Here is a 27,558-nt window from a genome sequence, read left to right on the forward strand (position 1 = left end):
CCACAGGAGAGACACCCTGGCCCTGGGGGATAGGGTGATTAACCGATGCATCTGAAGATGTGATCCGGACCACTTGTCCAGTAAGTTCCATTGTCCTTGCATGGAACCAGCCGAAGGGGATGGCCTCGTATGATGCCATCATCCTTCCCAGGACTCGAGTGCAGTGATGCACTGACACCTGTTTTGGTTTTCAATGGATTCCTGACCAGTGTCATGAGCTCCTGAGCTCTCTCTATCGGGAGATAAACCCTCTTCTGGTCTGTGTCTAGGATCATGCCTAGGCGAGGCAGATGAGCTGTAGGAACCAACTGCGACTTTGGAATATACAGAATCCAGTCGTGTTGCCGTTTCACTTCCAGAGAAGGTGATACGCTGTCCAGCAACTGCTCTCTTGATCTCGCTTTTATGAGGAGATCATCCAAGTATGTGATAATAGTGACACCTTGCTTCCGCAGAAGCACCATCATATCCGCCATTACCTTGGTGAAATTGGTAATGACAATCCCGTACCGCAATTCGGAGGTACGCCTGATGAGGTGGATAAATGGGGACACGAAGGTATGCATCCCTTATGTCCCGATTCATTTCAGGCATGCAATGACCGCTCTTAGCGATTCCATCTTGAACCTGAACCTTTTCAGGTATATGTTCAGGGATTTTAATTCAATATGGGTCTAACCGAACCGTCTGGTTTTGGGATTATAACATGGTCGAATAATAACACCCTCTTGTTGAAGGAGGGGACCCTTGACCACCACCTGTTGAAGATACAATTTACGAATTGCAGTTAACACTGGCTCCCTCTCTTGGGGGGAAGCCCGCCGGGTCCTCGGTGAGGGGGCATCTTCTCACAGTCCAGCCTGTATCCCTGCGATACAATTTCTATTGCCCAGGGATCTAACAGGGAGTGAACCCACTTGTGGCTGAACTTACGAAGGCGTGTCCCCACCGGGCCTAGCTCCGCCTGTGGAGCCCCAGCGACATGCGGTGGATTTTTGTAGAGGCCAGGGAGGACTTCTGTTCCTGGGGACTAGCTGTGTTGTACAGCTTCTTTCCTCTGCCCCCGGCTCTGACAAGAAAGGACGCACCTCAGACTTTCTTGTTTCTTTATTCGAAAAGCTGCATTTAATTATGTCGTGCTTTCCTAGGCTGTGCAGGAATATAAGGCAAAATATCAGAATTACTAGCTATAACTGTGGAGACCAGGCCCGAGAACCTTTTTCCACACAATCCTCAGCCTTCCATATGCCTCTTAAGTCGGCATCATCTGTCCAATGTATATTCTACAGGACACGTCAAGCAGAAATCGACATAGCTTTTGTCTCTAGGACCCAGTATACTCATGTCCCTTTGGGCATGCTTTATAATTATATATCTATCACTTAAGACAGCATCTTAAAATATTTATATGCATACTAGGGTCTCAATCTCTGCTGATAAGGTACCTGTCCACGCTGCCACAGCGCTATAAACCCATGCCGACACAATCGCCGGTCTGGGTAGTATACTAGAATGTGCACGCTATCTGCAGGATCCCTGAGAATAGCTAGTGCAAACAGGACACCCAAGGGGAAGATTCTCAACACATCCTGGCCCTAGTGGGGAAAGGATACAGCCTGAGAATTCTCTTGTGGGAAGCTGCCGTCTCTTGTCTGGAGATTCCCACTCTTTTTCCTCATGAGAGGAGGGAAATTTACCTCAGCATTCTTCCCCTTAACATGTGTACTCTCGTGTCAGGGACAGATGAGTCATCAGTGATATGCAAATCATCTTTTATTCCAATAATCATATATTGAATATCTTTTAGCCCTCTTGGCTGTAACTTTGCATTATCGTAGTCGACAGTGGAGTTAAACTCCGTGTCGATACTTTGTTATTTTGGATAGTGAACATAGAGAGACTCTGAAGGACTCTGTGACATAGGGACAGACCAGGGTAGATTTCCTTTCTGTTCACTAACCTTTTGTGCAATAATTTTACCTCAGCACTTACACATATCCAAACAGGTGTCGGCGTTGTTGACGGAGACACCCTCCCACACACTTATCCGCTCTATCACCTCCTTAGAGGAGCCTTTTACCTCAGACATGTCGACACACGCGTACCGACACACCACACACACGCAGGGGATGCTCTATTTGAAGACAGTTCCCCCACCAGGCCCTTTGAAGAGACAGAGAGAGAGTATGCCAGCACACACCACAGCGCTATATAATACAGGGATGTACACTATACTGAGTGATTTTTCCCCTATAGCAGCTTATATACACAGTTTTGCGCCTAAATTTATGTGCCCCCCCTCTCTTTTTTACCCTTTGTGTACCAGGATACTGCAGGGGAGAGCCTGGGGAGCTTCCTTCCAGCTGAGCTGTGAAGAGAAAATGGCGCCGGTGTGCTGAGGAAGAAGGCCCGGCCCCCTCAGCGGCGGGCTTCTGTCCTTTTATGTACTTTAATGGCGGGGGTTAATGCACATATACAGTTTATCAGACTGTATTATGTGCTTTTCGCCAAGTAAGGTAATCTAATTGCTGCCCAGGGCGCCCCCCCCCCCAGCGCCCTGCACCCATCAGTGACCGGAGTGTGTGGTGTGCTAAGGGAGCAATGGCGCACAGCTGCAGTGCTGTGCGCTACCTTAATGAAGACCGGAGTCTTCAGCCGCCGATTTTCAACTTCTCTTCGTTCTTCTGGCTCTGCAAGGGGGACGGCGGCGCGGCTCCGGGACCGGACGACCGAGGCTGGGCCTGTGTTCGATCCCTCTGGAGCTAATGGTGTCCAGTAGCCTAAGCTAGCTGCAAGCAGGTAGGTTTGCTTCTCTCCCCTCAGTCCCACGTAGCAGTGAGTCTGTTGCCAGCAGATCTCACTGAAAATAAAAAACCTAACAAATACTTTCTTTTCTAGGAAGCTCAGGAGAGCCCCTAGGGTGCATCCAGCTCTGGCCGGGCACAGATACTAACTGAGGTCTGGAGGAGGGGCATAGAGGGAGGAGCCAGTGCACACCAGATATAGTACCTAATCTTTCTTTTAAGAGTGCCCAGTCTCCTGCGGAGCCCGTCTATACCCCATGGTCCTTACGGAGTACCCAGCATCCACTAGGACGTCAGAGAAATTAAGGTGTGGTACCCCCCATAGCAAGCCCTGTGTGGATCCTGTGCTCCCAGCGTCAGGAGGAAGACTGATGCTGCAGGAGTGAACAAACCCCTCCTCTCTCCTGTGACATGAACAGCATTACTCGGCAGACACAAGGACCCAGAGGAGAGAAGCTGCAGTGCCTGGAGACTGGGAGGATTGTCCAATTCCCCTGCACCTGGGAGGAGCCTGCAGAGCGGGGGGAAAGGAGGCGGGGTTACCTCCCGGTGGAACCCTGAGGGAAGATACGTAAGTGGAGGAGTTGCGTCCTGAGGAGATTGTGAGGAGAGCCTGGAGGTGATCTCTGTGATGAGGAGAGGAAGAGCGCTGCCGAGGGAACCTGACAGGAAAGCGCTGCGCTGTGGAGAAGCCACCTCAGGTCATGGTGGGCACGCTAGGGGAAGAGCAGTGTGAGCTGCCTGGGGCACAGAGTACAGCCGCGGAAAGTGACGGTGCTGTGCATTAGGGACGGAGCCCCGGTCAGAACAACGTGCAGAATGTACACACCTGCAGACAGTGGCCGGGATCGAGACAGTGACCAGTGACTGTGAGGAGATTCAGTCATTCGGGGAGCAGAGTGAGTGGCTAGTGGCAGTGCCCGCCATTACCAGGTACTCCCCTCACTCCACCTCCCATCAGCCAGTTATACATAAAGTGTCAGCATCAGTGCCATCCCGTAATAGTCCTAGCCGTGTCTGGAGTGATAGGTCAGCCCAAATACTGTCTGCTAGCCCACATCCCAGCAAATCCGCTTCCTAGTTAATGGGGTGGCTCAATAGGAGTTCCTTCACCCCTTATCTTGCAGCCCTTTTTAGAGACTGAGGGAGACATGTACTAAGCAGTGATAAAAGAGGAGAAGTGAGCCAGTGGAGAAGCTGCCCATGGCAACCAATCAGCTGCTCTGTATATGTTTATAGTATGCAAATTATAAATGTTACATCAATGCTGATTGGTTGCCATGGGCAACTTCTCCACTAGCTCCCTTCTCCACTTTTACCATTGCTTAGTAGATGCCCCCCTGGGAGTTACCTACAGTTAGGGCAACCAGAGCACTTCCCTCCACTTTTATTAACAGGAGAGAATTAGTCAATATCTACTACTGTGTGATCAAAGCGAGATGCAGTGACATAGAGGGAGAGGGCAACTGTTTATTAGCCAAGAGTCAGCCTTAGTGCAAGAGGAGAGATTATTGCATATTACAAAGTGTGGGCGTTCCCCAGCTCAATGATAACTAGTGAGACACCGACAGAGTGAACTGGGCTGTCGTTATATACCCTGCTGGAACTGTTCCTCTCTGCTTGTTTGCTTAATTTCACTGAACTGAGTAACTGCAACGGCTTCCTTACCTGCTATCTAGCTGACCTGTGTTACTTTCTGCTTGCGTAACTGTGAGGAAGATAAAGGAACTGCATGAGCTACTGCTGTACAATTCTGTCTGACTTTCAGAACTTGCCTGCATGCTAAGCTAAAACCTGCAACTCTTGCTACTGCTCTGCTAGGTCTGCTTACTTAATCACTTCAACAGACTGTTAATAGGCAGCGGATTCTATTTGTGAGGAACATTAACGAGTATTTACACTTTTTATCGTGCCCTATAAGTGCCTGTAGTGGACAGAGCTTTGACTGGTATATAACGGGGCCACAGGTATAGGGACTTGGTAATAGAGACGTCAAACGCCACCCAGTGGACAATTTAGGATATTATAGTATTTCCCTGCAGCTGGTAAGATCAGAAGCTTCGGCAAACAGCCAGCTTTTTCCGCGCATTGTGATCTCTCACAGACACTGAACGATCAGCACTATTATGAACGATTTGTAGTTCCGATTAGTCGGAAATGGACAAATCGCTTATAAGGAGATTTATGGTACGACTTACCATTGTTAAATCTCTTTCTGCGAGGTACACTGGGTTCCACAGGGAATACATCGGGGGTGTGAAGTTGGATCTTGATCCGAGGCACCAACAGGCTAAAGCTTTGAATGTTCCCAGGATGCACTGCACCGCCTCCTCTATATCCCCACCTCCAGGCACTGGAGCTCAGTTTTGTTAACCAGTCCAATGCAGTAGCAGGTAAAAGAGACAACAGTAGTCAGTAGCCACAGATAACCACATTCTCACGACAGGAGAAGGTACCAGCGGCTAATGCCATACAAACCCAAAGAAGCTAAGTGCGTCAGGGTGGGCGCCTTGTGGAATCCAGTGTACCTCGCAGAAAGAGATTTAACAAAGGTAAGTTCTTACCATAAATCTCCTTTTCTGCAGCAGCGTGCACTGGTATTCCACAGGGAATAACATTGGGGATGTCCTAAAGCAGTTCCTTATGGGAGGGGACGCACTGTAGCGGGCACAAGAACCCGGCGTCCAAAGGAGGCATCCTGGGAAGCGGCGGTATCAAAGGCGTAGAACCTAATGAACGTGTTCCCTGAGGACCATGTAGCTGCCTTGCACAATTGTTCAAGGGTCGCACCACGGTGGGCCGCCCAAGAAGGTCCAACTGACCGAGTAGAATGGGCTTTGATGGTAGCAGGAACCGGATGACCAGCCTGCGCATAAGCATGTGCAATCACCATTCTAATCCATCTGGCCAGAGTCTGCTTGGAAGCAGGTCAGCCACGTTTGTGAAAACCAAACAGCACGAAAAGAGAATCAGATTCACCAATGGAGGAAGTTCTCTTCACATAGATAAAGAGAGCCCGTACCACATCCAAAGACCGCTCTTTGGCAGACAACTGCATGGCACCAACTTACAAACTGAGCTCCTGTGCATGGAGGCGGGGTTATAGATGAGGCGGCGCTGTGCATCTTGGGAACAGTCAAAAGCTTTGAGCCTGTTGGTGCCTCGGATCAAGATCCTACTCTACGCCCCTATGTGAATCCTTGTGGCGCCCAGTGTACCCTGCAGCAGAAAATGGGTTTTTATAGGAGAAAAAAAACCCCTGCCTGTGCCGTGTGTCCCGGTGACTAGTGGAGAGGCTGCCCTTTACAGTGTCCACACCAGCGCGCGCACCCCCCCCCCCCTACGGCCACGCCGGATCGCGGTAAAAGCGGGCCAAAGAGACCCCTTACCTCCCCTTGTACCTGCGGCCACGCGATCCGGGTGGACAGCAGCGATTGTGTGTGACTGACAGGAATGACACCGGAGCCTCCGCTGTAGTGACCCGGCAACCAGGGCGTGGGAGTATACAGCGCCGCTGGGGGAGTGATGGAGCTGCAGCAGAGGATGTCTATCTGACATTCAGGAAAGCTGCAGCCCTTGAAGTCTTCAAATTTCTTCTGTCTTCTGAAATTAAGCTATAATATAGGCTGCAAGAGCAGCCCCCTGTTGATTGCCTGTTTACTGCATTGCACCAACTTACAAACTGAGCTCCTGTGCACACAGGCGGGGTTATAGAGGAGGTGGCGCTGTGCATCTTGGGAACAGTCAAAGCTTTGAGCCTGTTGATGCCTCGGATCAAGACCCTACTCTACACCCCAATGTTAATCCTTGTGGAGCCCAGTGTACCCCGCAGCAGAAATATTGTATAGTGTATGGGCACCTTTAGCTTCTACCACCTCTGATGGGAGGCTATTCAACTTGTCCACTACTCTTTCTGTGAAGTAAATTTCCCCTGTACCTACAGTACCTCCCCCCAGTCTCAGTGTATGTCCTCGTGTTCTAATACTTCTCTTCATTTGAAGAATGTTTCCCTCCTGGACTTTGTTAAAACCGTTGATATATGTGAAAGTTTCTAATATGTCCCCCCTTTCCCTTCTCTGCTCCAAACTATACATATTGAGGTTTTTTAGTCTTTTTGGGTATGTTTTGTGATGTAGGCCATGCACCATTTTAGTTGCCCTTCTTTGTACAGTCTCTAATGTATTAATATCCTTTTGAAGATATGGCCTCCAGAATTGAACACAGTATTCTAGATGAGGCCGTACCTATGACTTATACAGTGGCATTACTTCTTTCTTTCTGCTGCAGATTCCTCTCCCAATGCAGCCAAACATCTGACTAGCCTTCCTCATTGCTTCGTTACATTGCTTACCTGCCTTTAAGTCACCTGAAATAGTGACTCCTAGATCCCTTTCCTCCTCAGCAGTTTCCAGTATAGTGCCATTAATACTATATTTAGATTTTGTTTTTTTGAGATCCAAGTGCATGATTTAGCATTTTTTGGCATTAAACTGTAATTGCCACACTCTTGACCATTCCTCTAGTCTACCTAGATCCTCAATCATTTGTTTTACCCCTCCTGGTGTGTCTACCATGTTGCATACCTTTGTGTCATCTGCAAAAAGGCATACTTTCCCTTTAATGTCATTTGCAATGTCACCAATAAAGATATTAAAAAGCACTGGTCCAAGTACAGATCCCTGGGGTACTCCACTGGTAACATTCCCCTCCTGTGAATGCACTCCATTTACTACAACTCTCTGTTTTCTATACTGCAAACAATATCTTATCCATGGTCAGTCTCATCACTCTCCCTCACTGCCAGAGAGGAGGAGGAATGATTCAAGCGCACATATGGGCCACCTCCTCTCTTAGACCAACCATGGAAACCCCATTGATTTTTTTGTGACTCAGAATCAGGTAATCTAAGCATGTCTGCAAATTTAAAATATGACTCCATGCAATGGGAAATGGTTTTGCCATGGCGTAAAATTGCAGCTTTTGGTTAGATTTATTCTGAATGCTAAATGAGGCCTTTGGTGCGGGATGCGGTCAAGATCCCGGCGGTCGGAATACCGACACCGGGATCAAGACCGGCACAATCCCGACATATTCTCCCTTTGTGGGTGTCCATGACACCCATAGAGGGAGAATAAATTAGTGTGCCGAGCGTAGCGAGGCACCGTGCCCGCAGCGCGGCGAGCGGAGCAAGCCCACAAGGGGCTGCGTTGCGCTCGTCCCCCTGTCGGGATTGCGCCGGTCGGGATCCCGGTGTCGGTATTCTGTCCGGCGGTAATACGTACTGATCCCCTTGGTGCACATACGTCACCCTTAGAGGCGGTGTAGTGAAAACCACCAAGATTTAGAACACCCTCCTTCCACTGCATTAGCAGGAACAACAGTGTCTACACTGACTACAAGGCCAGGAAACCAAAGGAATGATTCACGACCTTAGAACCGTGCTCTCCCCTGGCCACTGGTCAATTCCTTCATCAACAAATGTAATGATTGTGCTTCTGTACACCGAGATAATAATTCTCTATATTCTGATAGGAGTACAGACTGTCATCAGTTAGGATAATATTTTATGCCAGGTCATTCACCACCTGCCCACTGATGTACCCGCTGTAGATAACGTCCATTAATGTCAGCATAATGTGTTGAATAAATTGCAAACTCCATGCTGAATACAGACTAAAATCTTATCAGCAAGCATTCTCTGTTAGCAGGCGCGATACAAGAGTCCTTGGGATCACATAATATTTTCCACTTCTTATCTTATTTTGCTAATAATAGCTGTCAGCCGTGTGTTATACAGTCCAAATACCTTTCATTAGATGCTGCAGTCACAGAGCAAAATGCAGCTACCAAGGTGTAATTCATCTCAGCAGCAGTCAGGTAATTCACCTCAGGAATATGGGGTGTGCATGTGTATTTATCGGTGATGCAAATCCTTTCCTGTCATACTCCAGTATAAGCAAGAGTTCTGACTATATAAAGTAAATGAATAATAAAATGAATGATTAGAAATACTTTCTTTGTATTATTCTAATCATTTTTCTGCTGCGGGGTACACTGGGCTCCACAAGGATAGACATTGGGGTGTGGAGTAGGATCTTGATCCGAGGCACCAACAGGCTCAAAAGCTTTGACTGTTCCCAGAATGCATAGCGCCGCCTCCTCTATAACCCTGCCTCCCTGCACAGGAGCTCAGTTTTGTAGTTAGAAACATAGAAACATAGAATTTGTCGGCAGATAAGAACCACTTGGCCCATCTAGTCTGCCCCTTTTTTTTTTTTTATATATTATTTTTTTTTATCACTAACCTTATTTGATCCTTATTTCTTTGTAAGGATATCCTTATGTCTATCCCATGCATGTTTAAATTGCTCTACTGTCTTAGCCTCTACCACCTCTGATGGGAGGCTATTCCACTTGTCCACTACCCTTTCTGTGAAATAATTTTTCCGCAAATTTCCCCTGAACCTCCCCCCCTCCAGTCTCAGTGCATGTCCTCGTGTCCTATTGCTTCTCTTCATTTGGAGAATGTTTCCCTCCTGGACTTTGTTAAAACCCTTCATATATTTGAAAGTTTCTATCATGTCGCCCCTTTCTCTTCTCTGCTCCAAACTATACATATTGAGATTTCTTAGTCTTTCTGGGTATGTTTTGTGATGTAGGCCATGCACCATTTTAGTTGCCCTCCTTTGTACAGTTTCTAATGTATTAATATCCTTTTGAAGATATGGCCTCCAGAACTGAATACAGTATTCTAGATGAGGCCGTACCAATGACCTATACAGTGGCATTATTACTTCTTTCTTTCTGCTGCTGATTCCTCTCCCAATGCAGCCAAGCATCTGACTAGCCTTCCTCATTGCCTTGTTACATTGCTTACCTGCCTTTAAGTCATCTGAAATAGTGACTCCTAGATCCCTTTCCTCCTCAGTAGTTTCCAGTATAGTGCCATTAATACTGTATTTAGCTTTAGGATTTTTGAGATCCAAGTGCATGATTTTGCATTTTTTGGCATTAAACTGTAATTGCCAGACTCTTGACCATTCCTCTAGTCTACCTAGATCCTCAATCATTTGTTTTACCCCACCTGGTGTGTCTACCCTGTTGCATACCTTTGTGTCATCTGCAAAAAGGCATACTTTCCCTTTAATCCCATTTGCAATGTCACCAATAAAGATATTGAAAAGCACTGGTCCAAGTACAGATCCCTGGGGTACTCCACTGGTAACATTTCCCTCCTGTGAATGCACTCCATTTACCACAACTCTCTGTTTTCTATCCTTCAACCAAGATCTTATCCATTCAATAATCCTAATATCCAATCCCAAACTTTCAAGTTTATTTAGCAGTCTGCGATGTGGAACTGTGTCAAAAGCCTTACTAAAGTCAAGATAAGCTATATCCATGGCTCCACCTTTATCCATCACTTTAGTCACACAATCAAAAAAGTCAATAAGATTTGTTTGACATGATCTTCCCCCAGTGAATCCATGCTGTTTGGGATCCAGTAAATTGCCGGATTTGAGATGATCTACAACTCTTTCTTTTAAGAGTGTTTCCATCAATTTCCCTACTACTGATGTAAGACTCACTGGTCTGTAGTTGTTTGCCTCTTCCTTGCTTCCACTTTTGTGCAGTGGGACTACGTTTGCTCTTTTCTAGTCCCCTGGAATTTCTCCTGTAGCTAATGACTGGTTGAATAATTCTGTCAATGGTGCTACCAGCACCTCTTTAAGTTCTTTTAGTATCCTTGGATGTATCCCATCTGGCCCCATAGATTTGTCCACTTTCAGCTTTGAGAGTTCTGTTAGGACCTTCTCCTCTGTAAATGTACTTGTTTCATTTTCCTGAATATCCCTGCAACTTAACTGTGGCCCCTTCCCCTCTCTTTCAGTAGTAAATACTGAGCAAAAATAATCATTAAGATGATCTGCTATTAAATTGTCTCCCTCAACAAGATTCCCAGTGTCCGTCTTTAGTTTTATAATTCCGCCTTTTGTTTTTCTTTTTTCGCTTATATACCTAAAAAAAGTTTTGCCTCCTTTACCCACTGACTGGGCCATTTTCTCCTCAGCTTGTGCCTTTGCACATCTGATTACCTTCTTTGTCACCTTGTTGGTGCCGCAGATAGCAGGCACATAACAGAGGGGCTGCTCTGGGCAGCCCTAAGAAGAGGTTTTTGAGAAGAAAAGTGAAGACTTCAAGGGCTGCAGCAGTGTGTACATGTCTGGTGACATTCACTGCTGCAGCTCCATCTCTCCCCAGTGGCGCTGTACACTCCCGAGCCCTGGTTGCCGGGTACCTACAGCAGGAGGCTCCGGCTTTCTTCTAAAGTCAGGCACACACGACGGGGGCACTCCGGGATCGCGTGGCCGCGCTTCGGGAGGTGGTGAGTGGGTCCCGCTCGCGGGACCCGTACTTTATCGCGATCCGGCTTGGTCAGTGGGAGGCGGGCAGCGCGCGCTGGCGGTGGACACTGTGGCAGTACAGGCGATCCCACTAGATCAACAGGGCATGGGTGCAGGTCAGGTTTTCCCTTAAAACCGTTTTACTAGTAGCCACAGTACCCTGTGGTTTTGCCAGCAGGGGGATAAGGCTTAGACCTGGAGCCCCTCCCCCAGCCCCAGGGTGCCATTTCCCGCAAATGTTCCCACCCTGGAGCTGTATATCTGTCTCTCCCTCACTCCCTGTCAGTGTCTGGGCGCCATTTCTCTCAGCTACACTGTTCCTGGGACTGCTTGGGCAAATCCTCCTGTGTAAAGCCGCCTGGTTGTCAGCGCTGTGACTTTACATGACACTTAAGTATTCTACATGTCAATTAGACAGTGTCAGTTAAGAAAGAGTGCATTTAGTCAGGGTTCTCTGGTACAAGTACCCTGTGATATACATCCAGTTCTTACTGTGTAGTGTTATATCTATTGATTACATAGCTTTATAAGCTGGTCCAGTGCAGTATTATTGTTAGTAATAACCTCTGCATTGTATAACTGTGACTATATGTGTGTGCATTAGCTTGCTGAGTGGTTTCCATTTCGTGTCTCTCACTCAACTTGCTATCCCTATATTCTATAACCTGAGGGGGCTTGGTGCGTCAGGTTTTATAATTATATAGGAGTTTCACAAGATATACTTTAATACGTATTTTTCTCTGTGATTTTAGTCACCATATCTCTCCTGTATCCCTGTTTGTGCTGACTACACTGCACAGGGGTTTGGGTAAGAGGTATTGTGCTGCTGCCAATTGTACTGTGTTACCTGATACTGCAAGTTATATCATGTCTGCTTCTGAAGGTAACGGTTCTGGGGCTGAACACACTGCCGGTGTTGCTGAAGCCACAGACCCGTATGAGGAGACTATAGCAGCTGTGGGCTCTGGTTCTGGGGGCTCCTTGCCCCCCAGTGGGACTGTGGCAACGGGTTTACATAATGACCCACCGTGGGCTACTTTCTCCATGCTTCTACATACGCTAGTTACTAAACTAACACCCCCTATGGGACCTCCTTTGCCGGTACAACCGTATGTGGTCCCCGCAGCTAACCCGCCTTGGGCGGACAATTTATCTGCTCAATTGAAGAAGTTGAACCAGTCCTTGACTACTAAAAGGTCTGACCATCGCCTAAGACCAAGGGGTCCTCTAAGCGAGCTCTTATCTCCTCACAATCCACTGCTGTCACTGACACCTCGTCTGATGAAGATGGCACTTACACTGACCCCACAGATTCTGACATAGATACTGCTGATGGGGAGGGTAGTTCACATGTGGATGTTCCTGATCTTTTGGAGGCTATTAAATTAATTTTACAGATTACGGATAATCCCGATCCATCCGCCCCTCCTAAGAAACCAGATAAGTTCAAGCGTCAGAAGGTGGTTAAACAAGTTTTACCTCACTCTGACCACCTAGTGGATATACGTCAGGAACCTTGGGGAAACCCGGGAAAGAAGTTTGTGCCTCAAAAGAAGATGCTGGCTCGCTATCCCCTCGCGCCAGAGCTGTCTAAAAATTGGGAAACGCTTCCTCCAGTAGACTCACATGTGGCTAGGATGGTGGTTTCCTCAGCTCTACCTGTCACTACCGACACGTCTCTAAAAGAGCCTACGGATAAACGTGTGGAGGGTTGTCTGAAAGAGATTTACACCCTCACGGGTGCTGCACAAAGGCCCACTATTGCAGCAACATGGGCTGCAGAGGCTATTGAAGCATGGGCCTTGGAGTTAGAAGCTGAAATCTCTTCTGACCATGCTAGACAATTAAAGAGGCGGCTTCTGATGCCGGTATCCTAGCAGCCAAGCCTCCACTACATCAGTCCTGGCTCGCCGGATATTGTGGCTGAGATCCTGGTCTGTGGATCTGGACTCTAGAAAAACCCTGGAAGTACTCCCTTTCAAGGGAGATATTCTGTTTGGGGAGGACTTAAATAAGATAGTAGCTGACTTGGCTACTGCCAAAACTGCCTGTCTGCCAAGTACCGCTCCTTCTGTGTCATAGGCTAAAGGTACTTCCTTTCGCCCCTTTCGTCCTTCAGGTAAAGCAAAAGGTCAGGCGTACAACAAGCAGGTCCGCACTTCCAAACCTGGTAAGCCGAAGCCCAAAAGAGCCTGGGCTGCCCGTCAGCCAGCTTCCAAGACCGATAAGCCTGCCGCATGACGGGGCTGGCCTCCCCCTTGGGGATCCCAGGATGGGGGGTCGGCTTCTAGGGTATACCCAGGAATGGTTGAAGACCACTTCAGATGCCTGGGTACAGGAAGTCGTCACTCGAGGTTACGCCATAGCCTTCAAAAACCGACCCCCTCATCGATTTTGCCAGACAGACGTCCCGTTGGACCAGACAAAGGCAAACACTCTACATTCGGTGGTACAGACCCTCCTGGATACAGGAGTCGTAGTATAGGTGCCTCTTGCTCAGAGGGGGTACTATTCTCCGCTGTTTCTGGTCTCGAAACCGAATGGGTCCTCCCAGCCCATTCTCAACCTCATGGCATTGAACAAGTTCCGTATGAAAACCCTTCGCTCTATAGTTCTGGCCTTGGAACCTGGGGACTACATGGTCTCCCTGGACATACAGGATGCTTACCTGCATATTCCTATAGCAGTGTCACATCAGCAATATCTGAGGTTTGAGACTGGCAACCTCCATTACCAGTTTTGGGCGTTACCTTTTGGTTTAACTACGGCTCCGCGAGTCTTCACCAAAGTTATGGCGGTGGTGACGGTGGTACTCGGCCGTCAAGGGGTCAGGATACTGCCGTATCTGGACGACTTGTTGATCCTAGCAAATTCCCCAGAAATTCTCCTACGTCATCTGGATATGACTGTACACTTTCTACAAGCCCACGGGTGGCTCATCAACTGGAAGAAATCCTCCCTGGTCCCTACTCAGAGCATGGTGCACCTGGGAGCGCTATTGCACACTCACAACCAGCGGTTGTTCTTGTCTCAGGAGAAAGTCCTGAAGCTTCAGGACAGGATTCGTTGCTTCCTTTCTCGTCCGCAAGTGTCGATACTTTCGGCGATGCAGGTGCTGGGCCTCATGGTATCAGCATTCGACATGCTAGAGTATGCTCAATTTCATTCTCGCCCCCTCCAGAGGCTGACTCTAGCCAAGTGGGACGGCCTGCCTCACTGGATCAGGTCTCACATGATCTCATTGACTCCGGAGGTTCATCTGTCGCTGCACTGGTGGCTCCAGGACCAACGACTGTGCAGGGGCCGTCCCTTCTGACTGGGTCCTGTTGACAACAGATGCCAGTCTCAGAGGTTGGGGAGCAGTGCTGAAGCAACACTCCCTTCAGGGTCGGTGGACCAAGGAGGAATCTCTCCTCTCGATCAACATTCTGGAATTGCGGGCGGTCTTCAATGCGTTGAACCTGGCCCAGCATTTAATTCAGAACCGTCCTGTTCAAGTACAGTCGGACAACGCCCACACAGTGGCTTACATAAATCATCAAGGCGGCACTCTAAGCCGTCTGGCAATGAAGGAAGTCTCACGGATTCTACATTGGGCGGAACGCCATCTACCGGCCATATCGGCAATATTCATTCCGGGAGTCCTGAATTGGGAAGCTGACTTTCTCAGTCGTCAGGAGGTACATGCCGGCGAGTGGGGCCTCCATCCAGAAGTGTTTCAACCCCTAGGGGAAAAGTGGGGCCTTCCAGACGTAGATCTGATGGCGTCTCGACACAATCACAAGGTTCCGGTCTTCGGAGCAAGGGATCCTCAAGCAGCATTCGTGGATGCGCTGGCGGTGCCGTGGAGGTTTCGGCTGCCGTACGTGTTCCCTCCGGTGTCACTCCTGCCCAGGGTAATTTGGAAGTTTAAGCAAGAAAGAGGAATCCTGCTTCTCATAGCTCCAGCGTGGCCCAGACGGCACTGGTTCTCAGACCTGCAGGGCCTATCGTCAGAGCGTCCAATTCTACTTCCACAACGCCCAGACCTCCTCGTTCAGGGCCCATGTGTCTACCAGGACCTAGCCCGGCTGTCTTTGACGGCGTGACTCTTGAAGCTTCCGTCTTGAGGGCTAAAGGGTTTTCTGAGGCGGTCATTCAAACTATGTTGCGGACCCGGAAACCAACTTCTGCTCGGATTTACTATAGGGTCTGGCATTCTTACTTTGTTTGGTGCGCATCTCACGATTATGACGCTTCCAAGTTTAGTATAGCCAAGTTGTTGGCCTTTCTTCAGCAGGGCCTGGACTTAGGCCTGCGTCTGGCCTCCCTCAAGGTTCAATTCTCTGCCTCGTCGGTGTGGTTTCAGAGAAAGATTGCGACCTTACCTGATGTGCATACCTTCACTCAGGGTGTGTTGCGTATCCAACCTCCCTATGTCCCGCCTGTGGCTCCTTAGGACTTGTCGGTGGTTTTGGAGGCATTACAAGAGTCTCCGTTTGAACCTCTTGGTTCAGCTGATCTTAAGTGGCTTTCCCTTAAGGTGGTGTTTCTGCTGGCTATTGCTTCAGCTAGAAGAGTGTCGGATTTGGGTGCCTGGTCTTGTAGTTCCCCATATCTGATATTTCACCGTGACCGGGCGGTTCTTAGGACTCGTCCCGGTCATTTGCCTAAGGTGGTTTATTCATTCCACCTTAACCAGGAGATTGTGGTTCCGGCACTTGTTTCTCCTGATCTGTCTCCCAAAGAGCGGTCTTTGGATGTGGTAAGGGCTCTCCGTATCTATGTTGTGAAGAGAACTGCTTCTATTAGGAAATCTGATTCTCTCTTTGTGCTGTTTGGAATTCACAAATGGGGCTGGCCTGCTCACAAGCAATCTTTGGCCAGATGGATTAGAATGGTGATTGCACATGCTTATGTGAAGGCTGGTCTATCAGCTCCTGCTCCCATTACGGCCCATTCTACTCAGTCTGTTGGACCTTCTTGGGCGGTCCGACGTGGTGCGACCCTTGAACAATTGTGCAAGGCGGCTACGTGGTCATCAGGGAACACGTTCATAAGGTTCTATGCCTTCGATACTGCCGCTTCCCAGGATGCTTCCTTTGGATGCCGGGTTCTTGTGCCCGCTACAGTGCGTCCCCTCCCATAAGGAACTGCTTTAGGACATCCCCAATGTCTATCCTTGTGGAGCCCAGTGTACCCCGCAGCAGAAAACGAGTTTTATGGTAAGAACTTACCTTTGTTAAAACTCTTTCTGCGAGGTACACTGGGCTCCACAAGGCGCCCACCCTGACACACTTCGCTTCTTTGGGTTGGTATGGCATTAGCTGCTGACACTTCTGTCGTGAGAGTGTGGTGTATGTGGCTACTAACCGTTGTCGTCTCTTTTCCTGCTACTGCATTGGGCTGGTTAACTAAAAACTGAGCTCCTGTGCAGGGAGGCGGGGTTATAGAGGAGGCGCTGTGCATTCTGGGAACAGTCAAAGCTTTGAGCCTGTTGGTGCCTCGGATCAAGATCCTACTCTACACCCCAATGTCTATCCTTGTGGAGCCGAGTGTACCTCACAGAAAGAGTTTTAACAAAGGCAAGTTCTTACCATAAAACTCGTTTTATACTCAAAACTCTGGAGTAAAAAGTCTACGGCAGGAGAGGCAGTGCGCCCCCCCCCCCCCACCCCCCATCTTTTCCACACATCTCTGATGAAATCTCACCAAAGGTCCAGCAGTATACTGTAGGGCCCGATTTAGACCTGATCGCTGCTGTGTGTTGTCACACAGCGTGCGATCAGCTATTAACTGCGCATGCACCGCAATGAGCACGCGCGTTGGCAAACAACAACAGACATCGCTGATCAGCGATAGGCTGGTGGTGAAAAATCCAATCGCACAGCCATTTGCATGCTGATTAAAAGGAGGAGGCTGTTTGTGGGTGGTAACTGACCGTTTTCTGAGAGTGTCAGGGAAAATGCAGGCGTTCCCAAGCGTTTTCAGGGAGGATGTGTGACGTCAGCTCCGGATCCGATCAGCCTGTTCTCATCGCACTGTAGGAGTAAGTCCTGGGCTGTGCAAAAACCATTCAATGGTATGTAAAGTGCTAACGAAATTTGCAGCTGTCCTCTGACTGAGGGATTTTTAGCTGCTCGGCGTACACATGCGATCGCACACTTGCATGGAATATACACTCCACTTGGGCGGCGACTATCTGATCACAGGACAACAATTTTAGCAGCCCAGCGATCAGGACTGAATCCCCCCTATAGTCTGCTGCCCACATGAACCCTTGAGCTCTTACATTGTGTGTAAATCTGGCTCTGGTACTAGCCAGTGCCTCCTGAGCCATTTACCTCACCGAACGTCACTGGTATATATTTATATTGTGAGCGGATAAGGGTAAGGATGCCAACTCCTGGTGTAGATGGATGCATTTTCTTACAGCAGCCCAAATAGTGACACGCTAGTCCAGGGTGTTTGGTGCAAATAGCCTCAGCTATTATTTGAAACAAAAAATAAACTCTAGCCCGTCTGGGCACTCACTATACACCAGGTTTTCCTAACTATAGGGGTATCCAATTACCTGCAGTCAATGACCGTGGGTAATTGTATTGCCGGGGGCTATCCTATTAGCCCCGAAGTGGTGCGCTCCCCCCCCACTACCACCACCCCGATGCCGGCACTTATTGTGGATTATGATTCGGATGCCTCAGGCACCCATAGCATAATCTGCAATAAGCGGCTGCCGGAGCTGCGATAAGGCATGGGATCGGGGATTTATCCTCGAACCTATTCGTTTTTGCGTGATCGTGGGTCCGTTTTCGACCAATTGAAACCGACCCTAATCAGATACTGCGATAATGTCCATTGGTCAAAAAAGGAGAGTTATGGTAGACTTACCTTTGTTAACTTTCCTTATTTGAGGCCCATAGGGTTCACAGGGGAGACAATGGCGGTGTAGGTGGTAGTATAGGATTGGGCACCAAACAGTTAAGCTTATAGGTATCCCAAGATGCTCCGGTTCTTCCCCCCTATACCTCGCCTCCATGCTCAGGCTCCTCAGTTTAGTCAGCAAGCCCATGGCAGGAGCAGGATAGGAGAGAAGGAAGACATGGTACGCACAACAATACACTCCCACAGATCAGTTAAGGGAACTGGTGACCAAGTGAAGAAACACAAACCAGGTGCGTCAGGGTGGGCGTCCTGTGGACCCTATGGACCTTGAATAAAGAAAGTTAACAAAGTTAAGTCTACCATAAGTCTCCTTTTCTTCTTTGGGTTCCATAGGGCTCCACAGGGGGACAATGGGGATGTCCCACAGCAGTTGTTCAAGGGAGGGGACACTCCTGAGCAGATAGGAGAATCCGGTGTCCAATGGAAACATCTTGGAAAGCAAATGTATCAAAGGCATAGAGCCTGAGAAAGGTGTGGACAGAAGACCATGTGGCCGCCCCCAGAAGGACCCACAGAGCGAGTAGAATGAGCAGAGACTGTAGCCGGCACAGGAAGGTCAGCCTGTGTATATGCCTGTGAGATAGTCATGCGAAGCCAATGGGCCTGAGTCTGTTTGTCGGCTGGACAGCCCTCTTGTGTAAGCCGCATAGGAAAAAAAGGGAATCCGATTTCCTGATGGAACTGATACGACCACATAGATCCGGAGAGCATGGACCACATCATAGGAGGCCTGCCCTGCTGAGAGATCGCGTGGTAGGCTGGCACCACGATATCCTCGTTAAGGTGTAAATGGGACACAACCCTGGGAAAGTAACAAAGCAGAGTTCGAAGACCAGCCCTGTCCGGATGAAAAATGAGAAAGGGAGAGAGACAGGAGAGCGACCCTAAATATATAATATAGCCAGAAGGAACAGAGTCTTCGCTGTAAGCATTTTGAGATCCACTGAATCCAGAGGTGCAAACGGAGGTTCCTGCAGTGTGTGGCGACCCACTGACAAATCCCAAGGAGCCACTGGTGGGATAATGGGAGGTTGAATACGGGGGACACCTCAAAGAAAGGTGCGAACATCCGGCAGTGGAGCAATCATGCGCTGGAACCAGACTGACGGAGCAGAGACAGGTTTTAATGTATGGTGCCCAGGAGCTGATCCTACTGTCAATAACCCCGATGTTATCCCTGTGGAGCCCTCTGGAACCCGAAGAAGAAAGTTCTGTTTTTATTTTGGATGTGAACAACACCTTATCATTTTTAAATCAGAAGGTGTGGACTCCACTCATGAAGGAACTTTTACACCAGATCTGTAGTACAAAACCGTTCATTATATGTATATAGGGGTGTGTCATTTGTTGCAATTGTTACTGAATAGATCTTTTATGTACATTTATTTGTAATGTCAGGGAGCTGTAGAGGTCACAGAGAATATATGGGGTTATATAAAACTTTTCCTCCCACAAAATAAATAGTAAAGCCTTACAGTACATGATGATAACAATTAACCATTTCTTGGCAGTAGCTATCCAGATTGCATAGCAATGAAAGCTTAATCCCAGACAGGGTTCCTACAGCATACTACAGATATGTAGATATACATTGTTGCTGCAGTCATGTCAGACTCCGCTAGCACCAGGCATCTCTTTTCATGTCTTTTTACCCCTTTCAGATATGCAGCTAAATCCAGGGTTTATGCACGTGAACGCGCATCAACCCGGGATTTTGGTATGTCTGAATACAAACGACCCAGGACAAAATCTAGACCCGGATCGGGACAAAGTCTAGATCCGGCGTGCTAGATCTGGCAATTTCCCGAGTCAGATGCGTCAAAGGGGTATCAGTTGTAATGAGTTGCGACTAGGACGCATCAGTAGACTGTGCTGATATCTGATATGTGACACTGGTATATTGATCAGCATGTTAAGTGCTACCATACAGCAGCAGCATTCCATACCAAGTTCTGTTGTGCTTCATATGCAGACTCATTCACACACAATGGGGGTAATTCTGAGTTGATTGCAGCAGCAAGTTTGTTAGCAATTGGGCAAAACCATGTGCACTGCTGGGGGGGGGGCACATATAACATTTGCAGAGATAGTTAGATGTGGGTGGGTTATTTTGTTTCTGTGCAGGGTAAATACTGGCTGCTTTATTTTTACACTGCAATTTAGATTTCAGTTTGAATACACCCCACCCAAATCTAACTCTCTCTGCACATGTTATATCTGACCCCCCTGCACTGCACATTGGGGTCCTTCCGAGTTGTTCGCTCGCAAGCTGCTTTTAGCAGCTTTGCACACGCTAAGCCGCCGCCTACTGGGAGTGAATCTTAGCTTATCAAAATTGCGAACGAAAGAATCGCAATGTTGCGATAAGACATCTCTGTGCAGTTTCTGAGTAACTCGAAACTTACTCGGCATCTGCGATCAGTTCAGTGCTTGTCGTTCCTGGTTTGACGTCACAAACACACCCAGCGTTCGCTCAGACACTCCTCCGTTTCTCCAGCCACTCCCGCGTTTTTCCCAGAAACGGTAGCGTTTTTTCACACACACCCATAAAACGGCCAGTTTCCGCCCAGAAACACCCACTTCCTGTCAATCACAGTACGATCACCAGAACGAAGAAAAAACCGTGAGTAAAATTCCTAACTGGATAGCAAATTTACTTGGCGCAGTCGCAGTGCGAACATTGCGCATGCGCACTAAGCGGAAAATCGCTGCGATGCGAAGAAATTTACCGAGCGAACAACTTGGAATGACCCCATGGTTTTGCCCAACTGCTAACAAATTTGCTGCTGCGATCAACTCAGAAATAGGCCCAATATACAAATGTCACATATCAAATGAATCAGCACAGTCTCTTTGTGCGTCCTAGTCACATCGCTTAGTGACTAAGACGCATTTACATAAAAAAAAAGACGAGCAAGTCTTTGCAAAGCACCTGGCAGCTTACTCATGCCGGGCATCTTGTGCTGCGTGGCACATTGAGGCTTGATGTATGAGAACACATCTGTAGCTTTATATACTGACAATTCCTGCAGTCCTACTTGAACCAGCTTACGACAGAAACAACTTGGTGCTTTGGGTTTCTGTGAGTAGACAGACGCCAGTTGCCATATGCAGAAAATAAGAATTTACTCACCGGTAATTCTATTTCTCGTAGTCCGTAGTGGATGCTGGGGACTCCGTAAGGACCATGGGAAATAGACGGGCTCCGCAGGAGACTGGGCACTCTAAAGAAAGATTCAGTACTATCTGGTGTCCACTGGCTCCTCCCTCTATGCCCCTCCTCCAGACCTCAGTTAAGGAAACTGTGCCCGGAAGAGCTGACATTACAAGGAAAGGATTTTGGAATCCAGGGTAAGACTCATACCAGCCACACCAATCACACCGTACAACTCGTGATACAATACCCAGTTAACAGTATGAATAACAACTGAGCCTCACTAACAGATGGCTCATAACAATAACCCTTTAGTTAGGCAATAACTATATACAAGTATTGCAGACAATCCGCACTTGGGATGGGCGCCCAGCATCCACTACGGACTACGAGAAATAGAATTACCGGTGAGTAAATTCTTATTTTCTCTAACGTCCCAGTGGATGCTGGGGACTCCGTAAGGACCATGGGGATTATACCAAAGCTCCCAAACGGGCGGGAGAGTGCGGATGACTCTGCAGCACCGAATGGGCAAACACAAGGTCCTCCTCAGCCAGTGTATCAAGCTTGTAGAATTTTGCAAAAGTGTTTGAACCCGACCAAGTAGCAGCTCGGCAAAGCTGTAATGCCGAGACCCCTCGGGCAGCAGCCCAAGAAGAGCCCACTTTCCTTGTGGAATGGGCTTTCACTGATTTCGGCTGCGGCAATCCCGCCGCAGAATGAGCCTGCTGAATCGTGTTACAGATCCAGCGAGCAATAGTTTGCTTTGAAGCAGGAGCACCCAGCTTGTTGGATGCATACAGGATAAACAGCGAGTCAGTCTTCCTGACTCCAGCCGTTCTGGTTACATAAATCTTCAAAGCCCGGACTACGTCCAGCAACTTGGAGTCCTCCAAGTCACGAGTAGCCGCAGGCACCACAATAGGTTGGTTCAAATGAAAAGATGACACCACCTTTGGCAGAAACTGCGGACGAGTCCGCAATTCTGCCCTGTCCATATGGAAAACCAGATAGGGGCTTTCACATGACAAAGCCGCCAATTCTGACACACGCCTAGCTGAAGCTAAAGCCAACAGCATGACCACTTTCCACGTGAGATACTTTAGTTCCACGGTCTTAAGTGGCTCAAACCAGTGGGATTTCAGGAAATCCAACACCACGTTAAGATCCTAAGGTGCCACTGGTGGCACAAAAGGGGGCTGAATATGCAGCACTCCCTTAACAAACGTCTGAACCTCAGGCAGTGAAGCCAGTTCTTTTTGAAAGAAGATGGATAGGGCCGAAATCTGGACCTTTATGGACCCTAATTTTAGGCCCATAGTTACACCTAACTGTAGGAAGTGCAGGAATCGATCCAGCTGGAATTCCTCTGTAGGGGCCTTCCTGGCCTCACACCAAGCAACATATTTTCGCCATATACGGTGATAATTCTTTGCTGTCACGTCCTTCCTAGCCTTTATCAGCGTAGGAATAACTTCATCCGGAATGCCCTTTTCTGCTAGGATTCGGCGTTCAACCGCCATGCCGTCAAACGCAGCCGCGGTAAGTCTTGGAACAGACAGGGCCCCTGTTGCAACAGGTCCTGTCTGAGAGGCAGAGGCCATGCTTCCTCTGTGAGCATTTCTTGCAGTTCCGGGTACCAAGTCCTTCTTGGCCAGTCCGGAACAATGAGTATTGTTTTCACTCTTCTTTTCCTTACGATTCTCAGTACCTTGGGTATGAGAGGAAGAGGAGGAAACACATAGACTGACTGGAACACCCCCGGTGTTACCAGTGCGTCCACAGCTATCGCCTGAGGGTCCCTTGACCTGGCGCAATACCTTTTTAGCTTTTTGTTGAGGCGGGACGCCATCATGTCCACCTGTGGCAGTTCCCACCGACTTGCAATCTGCGTGAAGACTTCTTGATGAAGTCCCCACTCTCCCGGGTGGAGGTCGTGCCTGCTGAGGAAGTCTACTTCCCAGTTGTCCACTCCCGGAATGAACACTGCTGACAGTGCTTGCACGTGATTCTCCTCCCAACGTAGAATCCTGGTGGCTTCCGCCATCGCCACTCTGCTTCTTGTGCCGCACTGGCGGTTTACATGAGCCACTGCGGTGATGTTGCCTGACTGAATCAGCACCGGTTGGTTGCGAAGCAGAGGCTCCGCTTGACTCAGGGCGTTGTATATGGCCCTTAGTTCCAGGATATTTATGTGCAGACAAGCCTCCTGACTTGACCACAACCCTTGGAAGTTTCTTCCCTGAGTGACTGCCCCCCATCCTCGGAGGCTCGCATCCGTGGTCACCAGGACCCAGTCCTGTATGCCGAACCTGTGGCCCTCGAGAAGGTGAGCACTCTGCAGCCACCACAGAAGAGACACCCTGGCCCTGGGGGACAGGGTGATCAGCCGATGCATCTGAAGATGCGATCCGGACCACTTGTCCAACAGATCCCACTGAAAGATCCTCGCATGGAACCTGCCGAAGGGAATGGCTTCGTATGATGCCACCATCTTTCCCAGGACTCACGTGCAGTGATGCACCGACACCTGTTTCGGTTTTAAGAGGTCTCTGACTAGAGTCACGAGCTCCTGAGCCTTCTCCGCTGGGAGAAACACCTTCTTCTGGTCTGTGTCCAGAATCATGCCAAGAAAGGGCAGACGTGTCGTAGGAATCAGCTGCGATTTTGGGATATTCAGAATCCAGCCGTGCTGTTGCAACACTTCCTGAGAGTGTGCTACGCTGTACCACAAATCTGAGGTACTCCTGATGAGGTGGATAAATGGGGACATGCAAGTAAGCATCCTTGATGTCCAGAGACACCATAAAATCCCCCTCTTCCAGGCTTGCAATGACCGCTCTGAGCGATTCCATTTTGAACTTGAATTTCTTCAGATAAATGTTCAGGGATTTTAAATTCAAGATGGGTCTGACCGAACCGTCCGGTTTCGGTACTACAAACATAGTGGAATAGTAACCCCTTCCCTGTTGAAGGAGAGGAACCTTTACCACCTGCTGGAGGTATAACTTGTGAATTGCTGCCAGCACTACCTCCCTTTCCATGGGGGAAACTGGCAAGGCGGATTTTAGGTAACGGTGAGGGATTCCAGACACAACTTGTATAGCCCAAGGATCCACCCGTGAGCGAACCCACTGGTGGCTGAAATGTCGGAGACGCACCCCTACGGCTCCTGGCTCCGCCTGTGGAGCCCCAGCGTCATGCGGTGGATTTAGTGGAAGCCGGGGAGGACTTTTGTTCCTGGGAACTAGCTGCGTGGTGCAGCCTCTTTCCTCTACCCCTGCCTCTGGCAAAAAAGGATGCACCTCTGACTTTCTTGCTCTTTTGCGAACGAAAGGACTGCATTTGGTAATACGGTGCTTTCTTAAGCTGTGGCGGGACATAAGGCAAGAAATTTGACTTCCCAGCCGTAGCTGTGGAAACTAGGTCTGAGAGACCGTCCCCAAACAATTCCTCACCCTTATAAGGTAAAACCTCCATGTGTTTTTTAGGGTCGGTATCCCCTGTCCATTGCCGAGTCCATAAGACCCTTCTGGCAGAAATGGACATTGCGTTTACTCTAGAGCCCAGCAGGCAAATGTCCCTCTGGGCATCCCGCATATATAGGACCGCGTCCTTGATATGTGCCAGGGTCATTAGAACAGAGTCCCTGTCCAGGGTATCTAACTCCTCAGACAGAGTATCCGTCCATGCTGCTACCGCACTACACATCCAGGCCGAAGCAATTGCTGGCCTCAGCAGCGTACCAGAATGTGTGTAAACAGACTTCAGGATAGCTTCCTGCTTTCTATCCGCAGGATCCTTTAGGGCGGCCGTATCCTGAGACGGCAGGGCCACCTTCTTAGATAAGCGTGTCAACGCCTTGTCTACCCTGGGGGAGGATTCCCAGCGTAACCTGTCCGTTGGCGGGAAAGGATACGCCATCAGCAATCTCTTGGAAATTACTACCTTCCTATCAGGGGAATCCCACGCTTTTTCACATAATTCATTCAATTCATGGGACGGGGGAAAAACCACTTCTTGCTTTTTCTCCCCATACATATAAATCCTCTTGTCAGGGACAGGATTTTCCTCAGAAATGTGTAACACATCCTTCATTGCCACAATCATGTAGCGGATGGCTTTAGTCATTTTAGGCTGCAACTTTGCATCATCGTCATCGACACTGGAATCAGATTCCGTGTCGACGTCTGTGTCAACTAACTGGGATATTAGGCGCTTTTGAGACCCTGACGGCCTCTGCGCTGTGGGAGCAGGCATGGGTTGAGACCCCGACTGTCCCAAGGCTACAGCTTTATCCAATCTGTTATATAAGGAGCTTACATTATCATTTAACACCTTCCACATATCCATCCAATCAGGTGTCGGCCCCGTCGGGGAAGACACCACATCTATTTGCACTTGTTCTGCCTCCACGTATCCTTCCTCATCAAACATGTCGACACAGGCGTACCGACACACCGCACACATACAGGGAACGCTCTGACTGAGGACAGGACCCCACAAAGGCTTTTGGGGAGACAGAGAGAGAGTATGCCAGCACACACCCCAGCGCTATATAACCCAGGGATTACACTGTACCTTAGTGTTTACCCAGTAGCTGTTGTTTTTATATATCTCTGCGCCTAAATTTATGTGCCCCCCCTCTCTTTTTTACCTTCTATTGCACCTGTATACTGCAGGGGAGAGCTTGGGGAGCGTCCTTCCAGCGGAGCTGTGAAGAGAAAATGGCGCTGGTGTGCTGAGGAAGAAGGCCCCGCCCCCTCAGCGGTGGGCTTCTGTCCCGCTTCTCATGTGTAAAAATGGCGGGGGCTCGCACATATATACAGTGCCTGACTGTATAAATGTATACTTTTGCCATCAGGTATCTTAATTGCTGCCCAGGGCGCCCCCCCCTGCACCCTACAGTGACCGGAGTGTGTGCGTGTGCTGCGGGAGCAATGGCGCACAGCTGCAGTGCTGTGCGCTACCTTAAGTGAAGACAGGAGTCTTCTGCCGCCGATTTCGATGTCATCTTGCTTCTGCTGCTTCTGGCTCTGCGAGGGGGACGGCGGCGCGGCTCCGGGAACGGACGATCAAGGTTAGGTACCTGTGTTCGATCCCTCTGGAGCTAATGGTGTCCAGTAGCCTAAGAAGCGCAACTTAGCTGCAGTGAGTAGGTTTGCTTCTCTCCCCTCAGTCCCACGTAGCAGAGAGTCTGTTGCCAGCAGAAGCTCTCTGAAAATAAAAAACCTGACAAAATACTTTCTTTTCTAGCAAGCTCAGGAGAGCCCACTAGGAGCACCCAGCTCTGGCCGGGCACAGATTCTAACTGAGGTCTGGAGGAGGGGCATAGAGGGAGAAGCCAGTGCACACCAGATAGTACTGAATCTTTCTTTAGAGTGCCCAGTCTCCTGCGGAGCCCGTCTATTCCCCATGGTCCTTACGGAGTCCCCAGCATCCACTAGGACGTTAGAGAAAACATTTTGCAGATTAATTGTAAACATGTTTGCGCTGCCTATTTGCCGCCTGATATCTCAGGACTGATGATTAATACACAGAGCGAGCGATCTGCCAGTCTTTGTATCTCCGGGGCTGGAGGATAAATTACCTCTCATGCACACTTTCAGGCAATCGGCAAAATCTGTTGATGTCTTTTGAATGATGCATTGTGAAAACCACCTGAAAAACACAAAAATAAACATAAAAAAACAATAAAACACAAGCTCAATTCCAGCAACCTCATTCTCTCAGCTGAACGAACTTCACTGCTAGATAGCCCAGAGTGTAGAAAACACTATCTGTTACCAGAGATATTCCGTTTCCCACCTTAATGATACCTACATGGAAATAACAGCAACAAAAATACTGCCGTTCAAACAAGTTTAAATAAATAAATATATATATATATATATATATATATATATATACATACACTGTATAAAGGATGATTCAAAAGTCGCAGTACACCCTTTTGTTTCAAAAACTGTGCAGGAAATGGGAAAACTGAATACTCCAGTAAGGTATGGGTGAGGTGAGCCATCTTTCAGAGTATGTACCGAACATGGGCGCCATCTTGAAATCGGCCATCTTGAATCTAAGTCAGTTTTTTCAAATGGAAAGAGGGTTGTGTAATATGTCAAACAACATCAGAATTTGCAGAAAAGTTTATTGCTGCAAACAGATTTTAAAGAGCAGTTATGGTTCAGAAGTTACAACACTTTTTGTTGTTGAAGGTAACTGAAGATGGCTTTGACAAAAGAGGAGAGAATTGAGGTCCTTTATATATATT

The 27,558-nt window shown here is 48.6% G+C and overlaps 1 protein-coding gene across 4 annotated transcripts in view; it reads right to left on the reverse strand.

Moving 5' to 3' along the window:
- Window positions 1-27,558, reverse strand: part of PIWIL4 (piwi like RNA-mediated gene silencing 4) — a 733,536-nt gene that overhangs the window by 88,243 nt on the left and 617,735 nt on the right. For all 4 annotated transcript variants that reach the window (XM_063951459.1, XM_063951461.1, XM_063951460.1 and 1 more), the window contains one exon: window positions 26,878-26,948. In XM_063951459.1, coding sequence (XP_063807529.1) covers window positions 26,878-26,948 — 71 coding nt within the window. The remainder of the gene's footprint in view (window positions 1-26,877; window positions 26,949-27,558) is intronic.

Source organism: Pseudophryne corroboree, chromosome 2 (genome assembly GCF_028390025.1).
Source record: "Pseudophryne corroboree isolate aPseCor3 chromosome 2, aPseCor3.hap2, whole genome shotgun sequence".
NCBI lineage: Eukaryota > Metazoa > Chordata > Amphibia > Anura > Myobatrachidae > Pseudophryne > Pseudophryne corroboree.